The sequence below is a fragment of the Mirounga angustirostris genome, unplaced genomic scaffold (assembly GCF_029215605.1).
Source record: "Mirounga angustirostris isolate CCGP_5_RB_7025 unplaced genomic scaffold, mMirAng1.0.hap1 SCAF_8, whole genome shotgun sequence".
NCBI lineage: Eukaryota > Metazoa > Chordata > Mammalia > Carnivora > Phocidae > Mirounga > Mirounga angustirostris.
Genome location: NW_026991716.1, coordinates 138,003,514 through 138,023,612, shown reverse-complemented (window position 1 = coordinate 138,023,612; position 20,099 = coordinate 138,003,514). Strand labels below are relative to the sequence as shown.

The following is a 20,099-nucleotide window of genomic DNA, read 5'->3' as shown; positions in this document are numbered from 1 at the left end:
TGTCCCCCAGGACTGAATGCTGTAACCCTGCGATCCTTTTCAGGGTCGATCATCATACAGCGGAAGAGAGAGCATGTCCCTTAAACATTCAGAACCACAGACCAACCTCCACGGATGGGACACAAGATGCCTATTTTGTAACAGTTCCAAGGGCAACTCTGTTGGCATTCCCACACAGGAAAGACCTCTCCCTTACCTCAAGAGCTGCCAGCCACCCAATTCCAGGAGCCACAGGCAACAGAGATCAAAAGAACCATCGACAGCCCCTAAAAACCTGCAGTCTGGGGGCCGCCTCCCCCACACCGTCTCCCACACCCCAGCCCCTCATCCTCTCCACGCCCTTCCTCACTGTGGTGTCCCCAGACACAAGCGGTGTGCGAGGGTGGGCGGAGGCCAGGTGACGTCCTGGTCACTCCACTCCACTTACACCTGTGAATCATGCAAGGTTTTCCGTTCCAACTCCAATCACCTCCCTGTATGCATCTTAACACAAAATAGTCACCGAAACCCAAAGCTGTGAAGGATTTGGAAGTTAACCTAGTCCAACTGCTCATCTGGATATGAAGGGACGAAGGTGGAGAGAAACCACCTCAGCTAACCTCCTGTCCCCCGACCACAAATCATTAAAGCTAAGCTGTGCCAAGCTCCCCCGACTGCACAGAAGGTCAACAGACGGCATCCACTTACTTGAATGAGCACTCGGTCAGGTCAAAAGGCGCGCAGGCATGCTGCGTTCGCCACTCGAACAAGTAGGAGCAATCCGAAGTCTCCCTGAGAAATACCGGCTGGAGAAGGCGAGAGAGAGATACGTCAGAGGGGAAACTTCAGTTCGTTTCTTACCCTTTAGATCTTAGGAACGAATATAGTAAAGGACGGTTATGGTCGTTAAAATCCAGACAAATCCATCACGGTTTTGACGTATCTTCTGTAACTGGTACATCTAAACGAAGCTAGCCAGAGCAGATCGAGCAGCAGGAATGCGGAGCAGCGGCTCCCGGCCAGGCAGACATCCGGGCGGGCTGGAAGCACACTCACCCTCTGGGTGCTCCGCTCGCAGTAGAAGAAGATGGTTGTGGAGCGCTGGTACACCTTATGGCAAGCGTCCCCCCCAGTGTAGTTCATCTTCAATAAGCCATTCTCATACGTCAGCTTCTGGGTGAGGAGACCTGTTCAGAAAGAACCTAATTAAAACAAGGATTGGTGCCGCCATGCTAACCCTAACAGGCACGTCACATCACGTACCCCAGATAAAGGGCTAGAAGAGGGGCTTTGCCTGGCCCCCGGGCGCTGGAACCTGCTCCCTGCCACACTGCACTGCGGGCGGAATAAAACCAGGCCTCCTCTCACCCAAGGTTACGACGTTACAGACTCATGGTGGGAACAATGAGGAGCAGCCGCTCCCCAGCCTCCTCGCCTAAGAGGATGGCCCCGAGGCGTTGCCCATGCACTTGTCACGTCAGCTACTTTCTTTTTAAAAGTTCTTAAACTTAGGGGTGCCTGGGAGGCTCAGTCAGGTAAGTGTCCAGACTCTTGGTTTCGGCTCAGGTCGTGATCTCGGGGTTGTGGGATCGAGCCCCGAGCTCAAGGAGGAGTCTGCGTGAGCTCCTCTCTCTCTGCCTCTGCCCCTCCCCACTTGTGCTCGTGTGCTCTCTCGCTTTAAGAGTTCTTAAATGTAGTATCACTTGCCCAGCTGCTGAGACAGCATGATGACCAACAAGCCTGCCCTGTAAGTTTATAGCCAAACCCTGTCCTAGATGCCTCCCCTCTGACTCAACTCTAGAAAGTACCACCTCAGAACACCCATTACTGGCTACTTCAGCATGTCCCTGGTTGCAGTAAAGAATCACTAACTGGAATTGCTGAAGAACGAACAGAATAAGCTCTAACAACATCTGTCAGCATACATCTACTTAAGAAAATCAAGTGAAATCAGAAGCATCGTTAATATTTCACCAGAACAAAGCTTTTTTCCTACTCCAGAAAGAAGTCATCCTTCAGTATAACATCTTAATACATAGTTCCATTCTTGCACAAGAGCAGAAGAAAAACCCACGGTACCTGCCACTTTTTGAAATCCCTCGGGTCCCCGCTTCTCCTGACACGATGAGATCACCTTGGACCTGTCGTTAGTGGAGCAGACCTCTGAGGACAGCTTGCCACAGACCCGGAAGTAGTAGGTGTATTCGCCGGCACTCACGACAGTGTCATTGACAGCCAGCGGCTTCAGGTCGTACAGGTTGCCGTGCCTCGGGTCCTTCACCTCACAGTTGTCTCCTTCAAGGACACACAGACACGAAGGGCAACTGCGAGCCTACCGACACTCACACCGTCGGGCAAAAAACAGTCTTCCAATTTTTAATCAGATGAGTACAGTCTTAAAATAAGCATTAAACGCTATTTCCACGTTATCTCAATGTGCTTCTACACAAAGTACAAACCGCCTATCAGATAGCCTTCTAGAAAAGCCGAGGTCACAGGGTAAAGATCCACTGGACCAATCAAAACCCCAAGTTAAGATTCTTAAATGTGAGAAGGCGCTAGCCCAGCATCGCTCCAGGCAGGTAAGGAGGGTGTCACCGACAAAATTAGCTGCGCACTGGAGTCAAAACCCAAGGATAAGAAATTACCCCCCCCGCCATTACGACGGGGTTTTGCATTTAGGACGCTGTTAGGAGCCTCTGCTACTTCATCCGTTTACAACTATTAGTGGGCTGGGCCCCAGGTCTTACCTTCCACTCTGATGACGGGACAGGCTTCCACCGTTCTCCAGACAAACACATACTCACAATCATCCAGAAGCTGAAATGTTGGGGATCCCTAGAATAGAAACCAAATATTTATGTTTTTGCCTTTTTTATTAAAAAGTCAGTCAAAAAGATAGCCACAATTAATATCCAACTTTCGATCTCCACGAGGAAAAACACAGAGCACTTACTAACATGTGAGACCTGGAAGAAAATCTAGTCAAATGCTACCAAAGGCTGAAAACCCATGAAAACGCAGGCAGGACTGAACTCGGAGAGAAGACTGAGAGACTGAAGGGAAGTGGGAAATGAAAGCAGTTCATCAACTCACGCACCGAGGTCTGAGCGCACTCGAGCGTGATCCTGGTGGAGAAGCGCTGGTTTCCGCACTTGTCACCATTGACATAGACAATACTCAGGGAGCCATTCTCGGCAGCCTGGGGGCTGATCTGCACCACGCCCAGGTTCCAGCTGTTGTCTTCTGACACCAGGCAGGACCCCACTGCGCTGCCTGCAAGAGATGGGAGCTCGTCTGGGGCAGAGGACAGGAGAAAGGCAGATGGAACTCAAGTCAAATGCTCTCAACTCACCGTGGCATCTGGGAATATAAGGGAGGGGATTGCAAACACTCAGATAGAAAGTTCTCTTTCTTCCATCAGCCGAGGTGTCCACAGCAGTCCAGGGCTTCCTGACTCTGCTTAAGCCACTCAGGTCATACTCATTTCCAGCGACGTCTGAAATACACGGAAACACTCCAGCTAGCCCTGCTTTCTGGTTAGCATTAGAGCACCACCTTTTTCACCCTGACCGAAGACCCATGATGCACGAACTTGACATTGGTTATGAAGGAATCAGGAGATCCACAGGAAGCTCAGAGGCTTTTCCTACAGACACGTACACTCGCTCTGCCCTCGAAGCTGCCCTTCACAACAAGCACCACTGATGTGGAGGGGCAGAGCCATCTGCAGAGCACGAGGCATCCTGGGACACTGTTCAGTGTCCGGGTGCGCCTTACAGAGCTTTACATCCTTTCTTTTAGGTCCTCAAATAAGATCTGATATTTCTTTCCCCTGAGTTTTCTTCTGTTCTTAGGCAGCTTCTGATTCCAAAATGTAGATTAAAACCCTGAATTATATAACCACATTCTCTTCAAGAGAAACCTCTCAAGTGTAAGGATCAAAGAAGCACATAACACAAATATGCTGCCTATAAAACAAAGCACACCACACGCTCACACGCGCGCATACATACACTCACATGCACACGCTCACACATGCGCATACACACACGCGCGTATATACACTCACGCACGCACGCTCATATATACACTCACACGGACACACACACGTGCACGTATATACACTCACGCACACGCGTGCGTATATACACTCACGGACACACGCGCGCGTATATACACCCACACATGCGCGCGCATATATACACTCACACGGACACACACACGTGCACGTATATACACTCACGCACGCGCGCGCGTATATACACTCACACGGACACATGCACACGTATATACATGCACACGCGCACACGTATATACACTCACGCACACGCGCGCCTATATACACTCACACGGATACGCACACGTATATACACTCGCACACGCGCGCGCATATATACACTCACGGACACACACAAGCACGTGTATATACACGCACACATGTATATACACTCACGCACACGCGCGTGCACATGTACACACACACTCATGCACGCGTATATACACCCACACATGCGCACGTATATACACTCACACGGACACACGCGCGCACGTATATACACTCACGCACACGTACACACAGGCTCATGCACGCGTATATACACCCACGCACACGCGCACGTATATACACTCACACGGACACACGCGCGCATATATACACACACGCGCGCGCACTCACGGACACACGCGCACACGTATATACACTCACGCACGCGCGCGTATATACACTCACGCACACACGCACACCCTCGACCGGTCTCCTCAGCCCGGGCCTCTCGGCCTTACCCGTGACCTGGCAATCCACAGGAGAGGGGACGCAGGCCAGTGCAGTCTCAAACTCAAAGAAAGTGTTTCGGATCCCCAAGCCAGAGTCAATGTCCTGATGCAGGAATTTGGCGGTTCCCGGGTAAAAGTCATCGTTGCAAACAAAGCGGATGATAAAGGCGTCAGCGGTCCCTGGGAACAAGGAGGCCAGACTTGAAGCAGAGCAGCCGTCCCGACACATCCCAGAGCAGCGGCTGCCACTGGGGACAAACCGCAAAGCCCCCGTTAGAAGGACGACACCACTGCCCTGGGTCTGTTTCACGGGGCCCGACGGGAGCAGCCGAGCGGCCACCCTCAGCGCAGTCGTGACCCACACAGCCATGGGCTCACAGGGTGAGCCGAACGTCCTCCGTCCTGGTATTCCAGAAAACAGGCAAACGCAACATCCATTCCTCAACCCAAACACTAGCTAACGTCACTGGCTTGTTGGACAAGACTTAGTTCCTCGTACACACAGAAGTGAAAGACTCAGAAAAACCCTCGCCCCCCCAGGAGCTCACGTCCCAGTACGGCGGCCCCCACACTGAGCCTAGGACATGCAGTCTAGGGCACACAAAACAGCGAGAAGTGCAAGGAAGGAACATGCAGCAGGCCCAGGCCAAGGAAACCCCAACGCGGTGCGGGTTTTAAATGCGGTGGCCGGCCCCGCCGAGAAAGGGACATCTGGGCGGATAGCTGAGAAAGAAGAAAGGGGCCACGGGGCCATCCTGAGGGAAGAGCAAAATGGGCAGAGGCAAGAGCGAGGACACAGGCTCAGGACGGGAGGGCGGGTGAGAGGCGGCCCGGACGGGTTCAGAAGCAGGAGGTGAGCAGGATGGAACGCGGAGTGGGAGATCGTGTTGCCCCAACCACCGTGACGGCACTGGCCTCTACTCCAGGTGCACATGGCTGGGAGTGACGTGCTCTGAACACAGAATGCTGGGCGGCGGGGGGGAGCACAAGCAGGAAGACCACCGCAGGGCTGCTGCAGCCAGGGCCAGCAGTGGCAGGCCACCAAGGACCCAGAGCAGTCCACGGAGGCGGCAGGTAAGGCCATCGACCCCGCCCAGTCCGGGAGGGAACTGAAGCAAAGAGGTTTAGTAACCAGCCTGAGGTCACAAAGCTTTACGTCCAAGAACCACCTGAGGGGCCTAGTGTTAGGAGGCTGGGGGACGGGGCAGGCAGAGGGAGAGCCCACAGCGCGACCCGCCAGCTACAGGACCGCACGTCAGGGGCCTGGCAGGGCACACAGGGCGATTCGGGAGTGTAGCGCCGTGGCCCCAGGGCAGGAGGGCAGGTCGCTCACGGTCCATGCTCAGAAGGTTCACAGTCACGGGGCCACCAGGACACTTGTTAGCTGCAACACGACGTGGTTCTGAGCTCACCTGTGGCCGGGGAAAGAGGCCCTTTGTAGGTCAGAGTTATAAAGCCCTCAGTGGACAGCTGCAGGCTTTTCTCGAGTCCAACCAGCCTTTCTGGCTTCAGATTCTTTAGCTCCTCTGTCTGAATTTCCGCCTCACAGCCAGAGGCTGGTTTTCCATCGAAGGTCCCACAGACCGGCATTGTGCCACACACGTTAAACTGCAGGCCAGACAGCAAGAACCATACACATTAACTTGGGCCACATAACTCGCCACAAACAAGAGCCCTAGCAACTCAAACCCTGCCAGACTAACCAGTGTTCAAGTTTCCACCTTACATGTTCAGGCAGTTAAAGCCTAAACTTAGTACATAATGCAACATTTAAAGTCCAAATGACAATGCCCATAAGTTGCTTCTAAGGAATAATAAACACGTTTATTTATATAGCCCTGTACCTGTAAATGCAAGAGATATGCTGCATATAACAATGCACCACCTATAACGGAGGGAATACGCATGGAGAATTTTACACCATTGTCAACGTGAGCGAAGGCATCTGTAGTTGAAATGTCAATTACCAGTAACCATGAGGGGACACCCCTGTATTTCTCACAGATGTTGATATCACTCTGTCGTGACAATGAAGTTGAATATGCTCTGTGGTATGAAGACACAGAAAGGAAAGACTTCTCTACGTCTGCTAAGTGCTCATGGACGGGGTGTCCACAATCAAGGTCTACATATAGAAAGTGCTTTTCTTAAAAACCGAAGTTTCCTTCTCAGGAAATGGCCAGTTAGCACGAAACCCCACGCAGGTGCTCAGCAGCCATGTGGGCTGTGTGCGGGAGGCCCTGAGGACGAAATGCTGGGGCAGGTTCCCTTTCCTACTTTCACGGTCTTGCCTGTAAATTGGCAACAGAGCTGAGAGAAGCCTGGGCTCACTCTGCCATGCTGTGGGCACTGGCCATCCTGGCTGCCCACATCTACAGGCCCCTCCGATTGGGAGTGTAGGCACCCCCGGAGATGTCTCACTCGGCAGCTTCAGCAGTGGGGGGAGGCCACGGCGGGAGGGGGGGGGGCGCGGATCTGGGGGCAGCTGAGCCCAGCAGGACCGGGCAGCGAGGGTACAAAGCCAGGGAGTCAGCTGGTGGCGGTGGTGTCCTAAGTAGATGGCAGCATGCTGGCTGTGCCATCGCCCAGGAGCCTCAACACACCTGCCACCTGCTGACGCCCCTGCTAGTTAGTGCCCACAAGGCAGAGCCTGGCTGGCCTGCTTCTAGCATGTTCTTTATAAGGGTTAGTATCTTCCAGCACGTCCTCTATGTGGACCAACAATGTTCTTGTCTGCCTCTCACTCACATGTGGCCACATACGCTCTCACCTATTACAAACCTATTATAAACCAAACTCTGTAGGAGCAATTTGGGGGTTGGGGGTGGGTGGTGGACCAGCCAAAGTGCTGCTGAGGGACAAACCCTGTTCAGTGTCTTCCCGGGCTGTGCTCTCCCGCATGACGTGTACCTAAAAAGTTCCCCTCGGTACCAAATCCACATAAGATGTTCTTATCCCAACTTCCTGTTTTCAGAGCTAATTCTCTCCTTCCGTCAGGGCTATCCATGTAGCAAGTGCTGTCAGAAGATTCTAGAACACACCCACCCAGGTCATTTCCCTTTTCTTGGATTAGGTAAGTACCATTTCCTCTTGACAGCAGAATCACCTGGGGGCTGGTTAAAAACAAACTGATGGACCCACCCCACAAGAATTTGTATTTCTAACAAACTGCCCAGGACCACCGCTCTAGACACACAGCAACAAATCAGAAATAACTTATTTCCAGAAAAATGGTACCCTCACATGTCTGCACTCGAGCAGGATGCGAGTGAGTTTTACCTCTCTTTCCCCTTAAATTTGGATTCTTCCATCTCTTCCTGGGTGAGAGCTGCCATCACAGTGCCCTGGGCCGTTCCCAGAGACACCTGCCACCAGCTGCACAAACTGCAGGTGACTTCAACGCACACTTCCTTGTCTCAAAGCAAACCGGAAATTCATCACATAATTCTTACCACAAAAGTCTTCCCAATTCCCGAAACCACGTATCCTTGGGAACTGTTCAGCGGGTTAAGATCAAACACAAAGCCACTGTTTGGGTCCCTTATGGAACAGGCCTGCAGGAGCAACAGGGGAAAAAGACACAGGAACTCAATAAATACAGAGCGCCTCCAAAGCCTGTGTGTATGGACCTCACAAGACATGCACTTCTCACTGACTTTAAACCCTTGTCAGAAAAGCAGCCCTATGCATACTCACCCGCCCCTCCAGACACAACCCCTGCTGCCTGCCCCAGTGTGATACTGGGCTCAGAAATATTAACTTACCTGAAAGGTCTTAGGGCTTACAATATTTACCTGGGTAAGAAGACCAACGCTGACCCCCAAGGGAAAAGTTAGGGGGAAACCATAAGCAACCCATAAGTAATCAAAAACAAACAAACTTAGAAAGTTGGTTTAAGTCTTCTGTTTCCATCTCACCTATTTACTTAAAGGCAACAGTGATGGGAGGCATGACGAGGTGCTTCACCATCTCTTCTCTTCCAGGAGACGTTGTAAACCTCCCCCCCCCCATGTCTGTTCTCTGCACAGTCCACCAGATGCAGGGAAATTGGCAGCAGCCCCAGCCCCGGAAAGTATGGCCAAGGACAGAGTGCAGCACCCTACCATCCCCGCCCTCCCCAGGCTCCACGAACCCAGGACCCTGGCTGGGAACATTCATTTAGGTGAGCCTGGGCTCTGCTGTCAAAGCGGAGATTTTAAAGGGGGAGGAGAGAGGTAAGTCCCACCATGAAGAAAACACCCAAGGCTGTGGAAACCACAAGTGTCCCTTCAGAGTCAGAGGACACATCACAGGGCAGCCTGCTGCTATGCTTTGCAGGAGAGGGCTCGCCCAAGGTCACAAACACATGCCAAGGCCAAAGAGCAGGATACGCCAGGATGGCAACAGGCACTCAGAAGAAATGGCAGTAACAGGACTGGGATCGGAGTTTTAAAACCTCGAGCATCACACTGAAACAGATGGGGCAGATCCTACAGATGACTATGTTTTAGGTGTTGGAGTGGTATGTTAACCACTCACTTCTCTGCGGTGGTGGTGAACCCCCTGAGCCCACTGGGATGCCACCGCAACACGGAAGGGACAGGGGAATGGAGAAAAAGGAAGGAATCTGCAATCAGCGGGGAGTAAAGCTGAGGGTCTGGTTCTCAGCCCGGCATATGGGAGCTGGGGCAGGGAGAGCAATGCAGGATGACTCCCAGAGGCCTGCTGTCAACATGCAGGACAAGGTGACGCCAATAACAGATTTGGAAGCATGAGGGAAGGGGTGAGTGCAGAGCTGGGACACCCAGGTGGGAAGGTCCAGAGCCAGCTCAGCGAGACGCCCCAAGACAGCACACGTACCTGGTCTGTGTCCGTCATTATTTGGATAGGACAGGCGGCCTCTGTATTCCACAGGAAACTGACCACACACTCCCAACTGAGGGAAAATATGGGGTGGGTATTCTGGAAGATTAAACCCAGGGTAACAGTCAGTACGACAAGATGGGGCTCAATCTCACCAAGACAATACTGGCCTCATATATAAAAATAACCAAACTCTACTGAACATTTAATTGTGTGTCCGTGATCGGCTAGCTGCTAGATGTGCACTAGCTAATTACAATTTAATGTCTTCATTATTCCTACTTAAAAAGATGGCACCTCTCAGGCTTGGATGTCACAAAACTCACCTGAGGTCACGTGGCAGTAAACGGCAGAATTGGGGTCCAAATCTGGGTTTGCGTTTAAGTCCATGCTCTTGAGAAACGCTCTACGCTAAGAGTATGCAACGTAAGAACCCAAGCACAAAAGGCTACAGTGTGCGAGATTTCAGCTACATAAGCTCAAAACTGGGGAAAAGTGACCTATGGTGTCAGAGGCCAGCACAGGAGTAGAGAAGTGACTGGAAGGGGCACTGGACGCCTCCTGGGTTGCTCTCAGTGTGGCTGCTCTAGGTGGGGTCTGGCTGCACAGTTCTGCTCCACGTGTGAACACTCACCCAGCTGTTAGTGTAACTTACACTCCGCGTACTTTTCTGAGTGTGTTCCAGGAAAAAGTTCCCCAAACATGTGTGGGGCCACGTTCTGCAGGCAACTGCAGCTCACACGGAGAGCGCTTATCGCAGCACTAGGAGTTTTGTTAGCATTTCTCAACGGAGCCTCACCATGACCCCGGGAGCCAGGTTCTGTCATCACCCACTGTGTGTACACAGACGAGAACACAGGGGCACAGAGATCAGGACACCCGCCCAGGCCCACAGGAGAAGGAGATAGCGGCCATCTGACGGTGAGCCCACACCTCGCCCACGGAGCGCTCTCTGGCCTGGAAGTCCCCCACCCTCTCGGCCTTGGCGTCCGTCACAGTAAAACACATCTGCCCCTTCTGCCTCACAATGTGGTTGTGAAAAGGAGCTGCTTTAGCCGTGAAAGTTCTGAAAGTTCTGTGGCTTGCAGAACCTTGCAGATGTGACCTCTGCTCATGGTCTCTGGCTGCCCAGGGCATGGCCAGCCCTACATGGGCACTCAGAGATACGGTGACCATGGGAGGTCGCCCCGAAAACTACAACACACTGTCCACATAAGGTGTCACAGGAAAGCTGAAAAACTAAGGCTCCCGGAGAACCTCCTGGAACAGTCCAGTATCTCCATGGCAACAAGAGACCACATGGGAAGGGGAGGGCGGGCCAGGCTCTAAGGAGGGGACACGGACATGCCCAGGGGACAGCAAGGGCTGGCCTGGGCAGCCGGGAGTTTTTCCTGAGCCTGAGGAAGAAAGCAGCAAACCCAACCCCAGGCTAATCAAGAAGTGTGTTTACAGTTCGGCCATGGAACACCTTTCTTGCACAACACGGGCCCACGCTCATCCAGCTAATAACTTCATCCCCTTATCAGAGACCCCTTCTTGACCTCTAAAGAAATCACATCTTGGAAAAAAATCGTGTGTTTGCAAATGACACAGAGAACTCGGGATCTGGAGGGCACCTGGAATGTAGGTGACAAAGTCCACGGGACGGCTAGCACTGGATACGCTGTGCTCTTCGCTCAGTGAAGCAGAGGAAGCTGTAACAGACCCTCAGCACGTGTACCTGACCCTTTCCAATAATTTATTTGATAATAAACATGAATTCCATTATCTTCACTCTGCATTCATCTAAGAGTCTGGCAATTATTCAAAAAACACATGACCCATATAAATGTGAAACTCCAGGTAGAAAAACAATTGGGTTTGTGATAGCCAAGTTCTGGGCTTGAGTGCCAGGGATGGTGTGTAACACCGTGAAGATATTTAATGCCACTGAATTATACACCTTAAAAAGGCTTAAATGGTACATTTTATTTTTTTTCCAAAGATTTTATTTGACAGAGAGACACAGCGAGAACAGGAACACAAGCGGGGGAGTGGGAGAGGAAGAAGCAGGCTTCCCGCCGAGCAGGGAGCCCGATGTGGGGCTCGATCCCAGGACCCTGGGATCACGACCTGAGCCGAAAGCAGACGCTTAACAACTGAGCCACCCAGGCGCCCCTAAATGGTACATTTTATATGTATTTTTACCAACTTTTTTTTTTTTAGGAAAGCAACTGGACTGTACTGTACAATGACCCCCAGAGCATTTTTATTTGTGGAATTTTTTCTTCTGTTCTGCCCTGGCTGAGGATCTCAGGGCCAAAAACAATCTCTGTAACTTTCTCTATTTCCCGGCCTTCATTTTTTCTACTTGATTTGCCCACATATTACATATATAACCCTCACTGTTCATCTGTGGCCCCGAGTGGCACTGAGCCCCGGCTTCCTCATCCATGAACGCTGGGGTTCAGGCCAAACTGTCCCTAAGACCTGTTCTGTTGTCAGGATCCTCGATCACCAGCTGACAAGAACTAAGGGACAGGATGGCGTCCACACAACCCAGAGTGAAAATGCCACCCCCAGACTCCATCTCCAGAAGAGACACATAGGCTAGTACTCAGTCACAAAAGACCCTGAAGGAGCCAAGGTCACAGGCAACGCGCGCCTTACCAGGCTGCCCCTGGAACAGACGAGATGGATCCTCGTGGTGTAGGTGGTCAGCCTCCCATCGCTGGTGGTGCACGCTGAGCCATTCACGTACTCTATGAGGAGGCTGCCGCTGTCCTCCACCGTAGGGCCTGTCTTTGCGATCCCCAAGTTACTGATGGACACTACCTCAGAAAAGGAGCCCTGCAAACAAATACGTCTGTTAGGTTTTCCCTCTGAAGAGAAAACACGGCTTCTTCGTGACTGCCACATTTGATTCTTGTCATTCACAGCACTCCTGTTCTATAAAGTTGCCACAAACACTGACCCGTCACTCCCAGGGGAAACACGTGCCCTATACAGACACCATCCCAGAGAGATGATGATCTTAAATCCTGAGAACAACTCCTGCGGGCAGGTTCTATTTTATTTTACGAAAGGGGGAAGGAGGTTCGGACGTGGTAAGTGCCTTGTCTGAGGCCGCCCCGCCAACAGGCATCCAAGGCAGGCCTCGAGCCCTGTCCTCCCAGCCCCGAACCAGGAGCCTCTGGCGCTCCCCCACCCGGCCCCTCGTGTCTCCCTCCCAGAGTCGTGGATAGGAGAACCTTCGAGAAGGCAGAGCTTCCCCTGGCTCCACCTCTGCTGGGAGTGTGCACTTTGGGCCCACTGCACACACATCCACAAAGGACTGAGGGCGCCGCAGGTTTTGACTTGGGGCCACAAATCCGTGCCAGGAGGTCAGTGATCCCCAAACACAGAACCCGTGGATAACGAGGACTGACTCACTGTACTCTGAAGTCATCGCTCCAACAGAGTGCACACAACACGTGTGCACATGCATACCCAGCGGGGAACGTAATTCCTAACCACCAGAGTGCGCTCACCAGCCGCCTTAAAGCACCTCCAAGCTGCCCTGTACCAGGCGCCAGGAAAAGTACATTCCCGACATGCTATTTTTGAAGAAGCACACATACGTCTTTAAGATTCACCGTGTATGAGGAACACAGGGAAATGTCCCAAAGTTCTGGCAGTCACTGCATTCGATCGGTGATGAGGTGCAGCCCGGCACTGCGAGTAAGTGCGAACGCCTGGATCTACCTCAGCCACAGCAATGGTCCCAGGCCGCTCTCCCCGTCGTGAGCCAGAAGCAAGAGCTTCCGGAGGAAAAACTATTCTTCACAGAGGTTTACGGACTGAAAGACACTTGTGAGCTCGGGCTAGACTAGCCACCAGGAGCCTCCTCTGCCCTGCGCCGAGATCGGAGGCCACCAGCACCATGGCATTTTGTGAAGTTCTAAACCTGAACGACGACTCAGGCGTGATCACATCTGTGGGGGGGCCCCTACTCTTGCTCAGGGGGCTTCACCTCAGCAGCCAGGCCTACTCTAGAATAACTGCCTCCACCGAGTCACGTGCTCCAGACGGAGCGCGAGATTCACCTGATCGTTGTTGTATTTCATCTGGCACACCGACGCGTATCGATCACAGCCCGGCACCGGGTTCAGAGGTCGACACACGTTTATGTAGTATTTCCTCCACGTGCTGTGCTTGCCCGCATTGTCCATGGCGTACCAGTTTCCTCCACGACCACCTTCAGATTTTGCTAGACTAAAATTTCAAAGCAAAACGCATGGTTTTGATGCCATCAGATTTCAGTCTGACAATTCACTTCTAAGTAGTCACGGACATACAGAATGAAACACGCCCTACCAATCGAACCATGGAACGTGGCTCACCGTGACTCACAACACCCACGACTACCTCGACCTTCACTGAACTCGTCACACTCGGCAGGCCCTGCACCGGCCCCCTCCCCCACACCTCTGTACTCACAATCCTGTTTTAAATGATGCAGCTGAAGACAGACTCCGCTATGGCAAAGAGCACTGGATGTCACAAAGGCTACCAGACCATTATTAGAATTCATTCTGCTTAAAACTCCCCATCTTGGTCCTGCACCCCCAAAACTTACTTGTGTCCCCATTATCCACTCAGTTATGTGCTCACCAGCAAAGCCTAAGCCAACTTAGCACTACACTAGACCCAGCCCGGGGCCAAGGCCAAGGGCAGGCTGACCCTGGCCTCACCTGGAGAGATCGTACTGCTCCATCGTGGAGGGGTCGGTCACCACACACTCCAGGGGCTCCTCCGGGCAGGCGTAACTGGTGTACCACCGGAAGTTGTAGGTAGAGTTATCTTCCTCCTAATCACATGACAAGGAGAGAAACGGGAGGGATGGCAAAGAGAAAGGGGAATGTTAACACAAAGCCACCATTTAAGGGCATTTTCTGTAAATAAGAACTAGAGGAAAGAAAGCCTACTTTGCCCGTCTACATTTGTCTTATTAAAATGAAGAGTTCCCAGTAATAAATTAATCTAGCCTCAGTTAAATATCATTAGGATGATTTTTCATGCAAGTTTCGTACACAAAACCAACAGGGTGGTGGGTTACCATCGAGGTGTATGGCCCACTGAATAACCAGCTCAGATGAATACTGCCTATGTACCCTGGCAAATCTAAGAAGATTAATTAAAATCATAGAAGAGGATGATTTGGCCAGGAAACCAGACTAATAATAGTTCTGCTTCCAAATAAAAGGGCCACGACAGGCTCCTGTGTTAAGTCTCAGGGAGACAGACGAGTTGATGGTTTCTCCCCAGGAAAAACCATAGCTCACACCTCACCTATGGTTAGAACCACATTTCATTCCAGAAAAGCCACAAGCCCTGTTCTACCCACTTTTTTCTCTCCCCCTGCCTTTATGAGACTGGCGTTCTCTCCCTCCCGGCTCTCATGATGGAAGCCCACACACATGCACACACCACACAGCTCTTACCTGATATTCAGGGAGACCGACTCCAGCCTCTCGGTCACAGAGGAAGGTGATCAGTGTAGCTCTTGGTGTATGCTTTTCATTATTATAGGGCGTGCCATCTTTATAGTTCAACTGGATCATCCCATCATAATATGACAGTTTAGCGTTACTCAGTCCCAAGTTCCAAGCCTTATTAACACTAAAATGAGCAAACAAATGTCTCTCAGCAAGGCCAGCAAGGCCAGAAGCACTGCCATACTGGGACACCGGGGCAAGGCCGCTGCACGGTGGGGTGGGGGCGAGGTCCACGACCCAGGGCTGCAGATCACCAGGGTCTGCAGTGGGGCCAAAGGGCAGCCGCACCCCCACACCAGGACCCAAGGCCACGCTCGGCCTGGCTGGTTTAAGGTACAACCACCCTGCCTGAGCTATTACCACACTGAACAGAGAGACCTGTGTGCATCTAATAACTGAGACATGCAGGCTACACTGAAACTAGGTATTAGGTAAAGTCTAAGGCTGCGGCCTGCTCCTTTTCCAGGAAATTCAACTCCTAGCATCCTCTGGTTTTGAGGCCAGGGCTTCTTAGGGTTGCACGCTCCTTGAAAAGCAATGATGTCAGTAGAGAATACACGCACTCCTGAATAAAATATCTGCTATTACAAGATGCCTAAGGAAAGCCCATAACTAAAAAGTAAGTTACTTGCCTTTTTGCTACTTGACAGGCTCCGGAGTCCGGCTGACAAGAACTCACAGACACCGCACCACAAACATTTATGTAAAAGTCATACTTGTCTGTCTCAATTTTATATGCACCATTTTTCTTTGTGAGAGGTGACAAATCAAAAGAAAACCCTAAGAAAGAGTAAAAACGATGCCATATGTAAGGTCAGTCGGACCACAGGGGAGAAGGGTGGGTCCAAGCTCACAGCTTCAAAGACAGACTTCCCAGGAACTGGCCAATGGTAGGGAGCCGCAAGATGGCAGAAGAGATGCTTTCCCCTTCGGGCCACCAGAACTGCTCTTATGGACATCTCCCCTGGAGATGGATTCACCACCAGCATTCCTGTTTTACTGCGTTAACCTATAAAAACCCTATGCAAAGCCCATAACTGCTGGATGAATAAACAACCAGTATGTTCAAAGCTAGATGACCACAATCCAATGACCTCTAAGGCGGGTTTCTAGGGCATTAACTTATGCTAAAAGCCTTTTCAAACACCATTGATTTCCTTGTGATCCTCACGTTCTGCATTCAGCTCACACCTAGCTCTACCATGCATCAAAGGGGTAGGCTTCTCATTATCTCAACCCCAAATGTCAGACGTCCAGAATTTCAGTTAAACAACATTAGTATAATTCTGAAGTGGGTTATCTCTAAAACGCTCAAAGAAAATATGTAAGGAAAAAAAAAAAAAAACCTAAGCCGTTCGGGGGGGCACCCGACCACCAAGGTGCTGTGCGGGCACGCACCTGCCTGGGAGTCAAAGACGGTGCAGTTCTCGCCCTCCGTCTTCGACAGCACGCAGGCGGCGGCCGTATGCCACTCGAACTCATAGAAGCAGCCATTATCCTCAGAGGTTCTCAACACCGGAGCGCTTTCCAGATCACCTGTCAGCGAGCAAGACAAATGTATCACTAATCGGTCCTCAACTAAAAATACTCCCACAAATACTGGGATTCCGCTGACATGAGGTTCTTAGAGTAGTCAAACCTGTAGCGGCAAGAAAGAAGGGCGGTTGCCAGGGGCCGGGGTGGGGAGCTCGTGTCCAGTGAGGACAGAGTCTGTTTGGGAAGATGAGAACGTTCTGGAGGCAGATGGTGGTGATGGCTGCACAACGCCGTGAATGTGCTTCATGCCACTGAACCGGGCACCTTAGGAAGGCCAAAACGTTGAATTTCGTGTTATGTGCATTTTACGACAGTTTCTTAAACATGGTAAATTCTGCGTTACGTGTATTTCACAATTCGAAAAACACTCAAAAACAAAAAACAGTCCTAGCCCTTGACCTTATCCCACAGCTGGGCATTTATCCAAAGAAAATATTTCAACAGGAGGCGGACAAGGGATCTGCAACAGCACAATCACCAGCCCTGGAAACACGCTATTAATCCAACAATAGGGAAAACGTTTAAAAATAGTAAGACCAAGCCATTATCAACAAGGAAGTCCCTAAAAATTATTAATATAATTGCAGAACACAGAAGAGTATTCACAAAATGCCATGTTTTGAGGAACGCTGAAAAAAAATGTCTGAATATATACAGATTTTGACCCTGTAAAAACAATGTAAACCTATAAATAAAGATAAGTGAAGAAGAGCATTGTGTTTAAAGGGTGAGATCACGGACAATATTTTTCAAGCGCTTACGATTTTCCCCCTTTGGAGGAAGTTAAGCAGCCGACACGGCCGCTCGGTATCAGTCCTGAGGAAGAGGAAGCCACGCTGAGACCCATAACTCATTTGGAAAATTGCAACATGACGCTCTCGACACCATATGGTTTCTCCATTTCTGGACTGGTTTTGGGTGGGGGTTGGGGGCTCAAATCCCACAGACCACCACTGAAGGTTCTAGAACCGGAGATGTACACAACACGACCCCTTTCTACCTCCCCCTCTGAGCAGTGGCCTGTGAGAAACAGAGAAACGAAGGATGCAGGCTCACCTGGAGCAAAAGCCACCACAATATGTCACCTCTTCCCTTTTTCAAAAGTGCTCACCTGGCTTGCAGATGAGTGTTATGTTAGTTGTTATTTTCCTGTGGCCACAGTCACTACCGTCTGAATACGAGAGCTGAAGGTTCCCTCTCTCTTTCGTGGGAGAAGAAATAAACTTGCCTAGACTTTTAAATCCACTCTTATCTGGAAAAAAGGGGAAAAAACAGAAGACATGATTAAAAATGATAATGACCCAGAGAAGAGTTACAAACATGTCAGCCAGGACCCAGCAGGGGTGCCGTGGCCCCTTCCCCAACCTGCCCAGCCTGGCCCCGTGGTCGGTGGGTTTTTCTCAAGGGACAGGTTTGGCCAGGCCATGCAGCCACACTGAGGACACCAAAGCCACCCCAAGGCTCAGGGAGACAGGGCAGTAACGATAAACAACGTCCTGCTCCGTGGGCACGAGAGGCAGACAGCAAGGTTGCATGTCACACCATCCCAGGGCGCCCCTATTCCCAGGGCCTCGGCTCCCCTGAGACACAAGGTCTTTTGAAAGCACAGCCAAGAGGCTAGAGTTTGTCCCAGGACCAAAGCAGAAACAACTGAACCTGTCCAGCAAGCCAGGAAGGTGACTACTTCATTCTTGGGTCAGTTGACTTTACTATGAGGCCCTGAAACTGTCCCCAGTCCTGCTTACCCAGACGCACGGGCATGCCCGGACCTGCTTCGGAAGACACATCAGCAATTCGGAATACCGGGGTAATTCCTAAAACCCAACCTGGGTTCCTAACTCCTTATCTAATCGTAACAGATTCTGATTACTCTCCCTGCCTCTCATTTTCCAGGTGAGTCTGAAGTGGCGGACAACTAACGTGCAAAACGTCTGTATCAAACTATGCAGTCTCTGCAGGAAAACCACAGGACCGACAGAATTACAGCAAAAGGAACCCAAGGGGCACAAGGACTCTTCTAAGGAGCGTACAGTGAGGTGCCACTTGTCTAAAGCCATAACTTAACAATCACGGGCAGTAAAGCGTTAAAAACTCACAATCAGTTTTACACAAATACTGGCAATGTTATTCTTCAAGTTACAAAGGGAAAAGATAACCAAGTAATTCCCAGCCTGGCTCTTTCTGTTCCCAGTTACGGCGTTAGCTGACCTCAGAAGCTTCTGGCCAACTTCAGGACAGCGGAGCGCCAGTTTCTAGAGGACACCAAGCAGTTACCTATGTGTGAGTCATGAACTTTTTTTCCTCCCCATCCTGTATATGCTGAACCCAGAGAGAGGAGACTGACAAACCACAGGAAGATTCTCTAATTCGCTCCAAACTGGATGCAGCGGAGTCCCACGCGCCTCTGGGGAAACCACTACCGGGATCCCGCTCTGGGCACAACTCACCAACAGAGCACACGGCCGCATCTTCAGGACAGCCTCTGGCCTGGCCTTCCTGAAGCACTTTGTGGCAGATATTAATGAAGAAGTGCTTCTTTTCTGTTTCCCCCTGGCTGCCATCCACAGCTTCCCAATTCTGTTCCGGTTCTGTAATTAAAAAAAAAAAAAAACTTTTAGCCAAAGGCAGTGATTATTTCTCTGTGAGTCACACCATAAATGGTGATTAAGCCAAAGGAAAAGGCCCAAAGCTCACCAAGCATGTAGTCCCTAAACCTCAGGCACTCACGTTTCTGGACGCAGGCAGACCAAAGGCACAGAAATTCACCGAGACCCTCAGGCTCCTCACCTCACGTGATAGTAACAAAGCATGGCCCAATACCTCCTCAGAAGAGTAGGCTTACCAGGGGGTAGGGAGAGAGAATCGAACAGCGAAACTTTCCCAAGCACCGAAGTGTGAAATCAGAAATGGAAAAGCAAATCTGGCTGGCAGCCCGTGCCTTACAAGGGGCAGAGCACCACGCCATCAGTCCCGCGCCCTCCTCCAACCACCAGGAAGGTTAAAGGCACCTGCCCCCTCTTCCACACCAGCAGACCGAGTGTGGGCCATGCTTTGTTTCTGGAATCTAACAAGACACGTCGGTCCCTGAGCTCAAACAGCTTGTGAGCCAGTCATGTATGAACAGGACCAAAACACCACAGAAGGCCGAGGGAGCACACGTAAGCGCTAAGAACAGGACCGGCACACATCGGAGGCATCCCGTAACGAGTGGCCAAAGGGATGAATTAGAAATGCGTGTGAAAGGCGTACAGAGACTGAAGGCACTCCTTTTATGGACAGGACGCCGGGGTTCAGGCGGGAAAGCCCACCGCTCGTCAGAGTAACAGTTACTCTGAAAAGCTATGTGCCAATGTCAACAACCGAGAAGAACCCATTGGAAGCCATGCAAAGACAAATAGGGACAAGGACAGGGGGAGTGGGGTGGGCTGACAAGCCGTAAGACAGGAGGAC

At 51.2% G+C, this 20,099-nt stretch overlaps 1 protein-coding gene across 1 annotated transcript in view; it reads right to left on the bottom strand.

The window, feature by feature from the left end:
- Positions 1–20,099, bottom strand: part of IGF2R (insulin like growth factor 2 receptor) — a 96,944-nt gene that overhangs the window by 26,634 nt on the left and 50,211 nt on the right. The window contains exons 12-29 of the mRNA XM_045865843.3: positions 19,097–19,237; positions 17,761–17,901; positions 16,512–16,649; positions 15,746–15,893; positions 15,060–15,237; positions 14,310–14,425; positions 13,662–13,830; positions 12,247–12,426; positions 9,595–9,696; positions 8,208–8,309; positions 6,168–6,363; positions 4,765–4,935; positions 3,335–3,478; positions 3,080–3,255; positions 2,730–2,817; positions 2,059–2,274; positions 1,036–1,166; positions 688–785 (exon numbers count right to left, since the gene is read on the bottom strand). Of these exons, the coding sequence (XP_045721799.1) occupies positions 688–785; positions 1,036–1,166; positions 2,059–2,274; positions 2,730–2,817; positions 3,080–3,255; positions 3,335–3,478; positions 4,765–4,935; positions 6,168–6,363; positions 8,208–8,309; positions 9,595–9,696; positions 12,247–12,426; positions 13,662–13,830; positions 14,310–14,425; positions 15,060–15,237; positions 15,746–15,893; positions 16,512–16,649; positions 17,761–17,901; positions 19,097–19,237 (2,635 nt within the window). The remainder of the gene's footprint in view (positions 1–687; positions 786–1,035; positions 1,167–2,058; positions 2,275–2,729; positions 2,818–3,079; positions 3,256–3,334; positions 3,479–4,764; positions 4,936–6,167; positions 6,364–8,207; positions 8,310–9,594; positions 9,697–12,246; positions 12,427–13,661; positions 13,831–14,309; positions 14,426–15,059; positions 15,238–15,745; positions 15,894–16,511; positions 16,650–17,760; positions 17,902–19,096; positions 19,238–20,099) is intronic.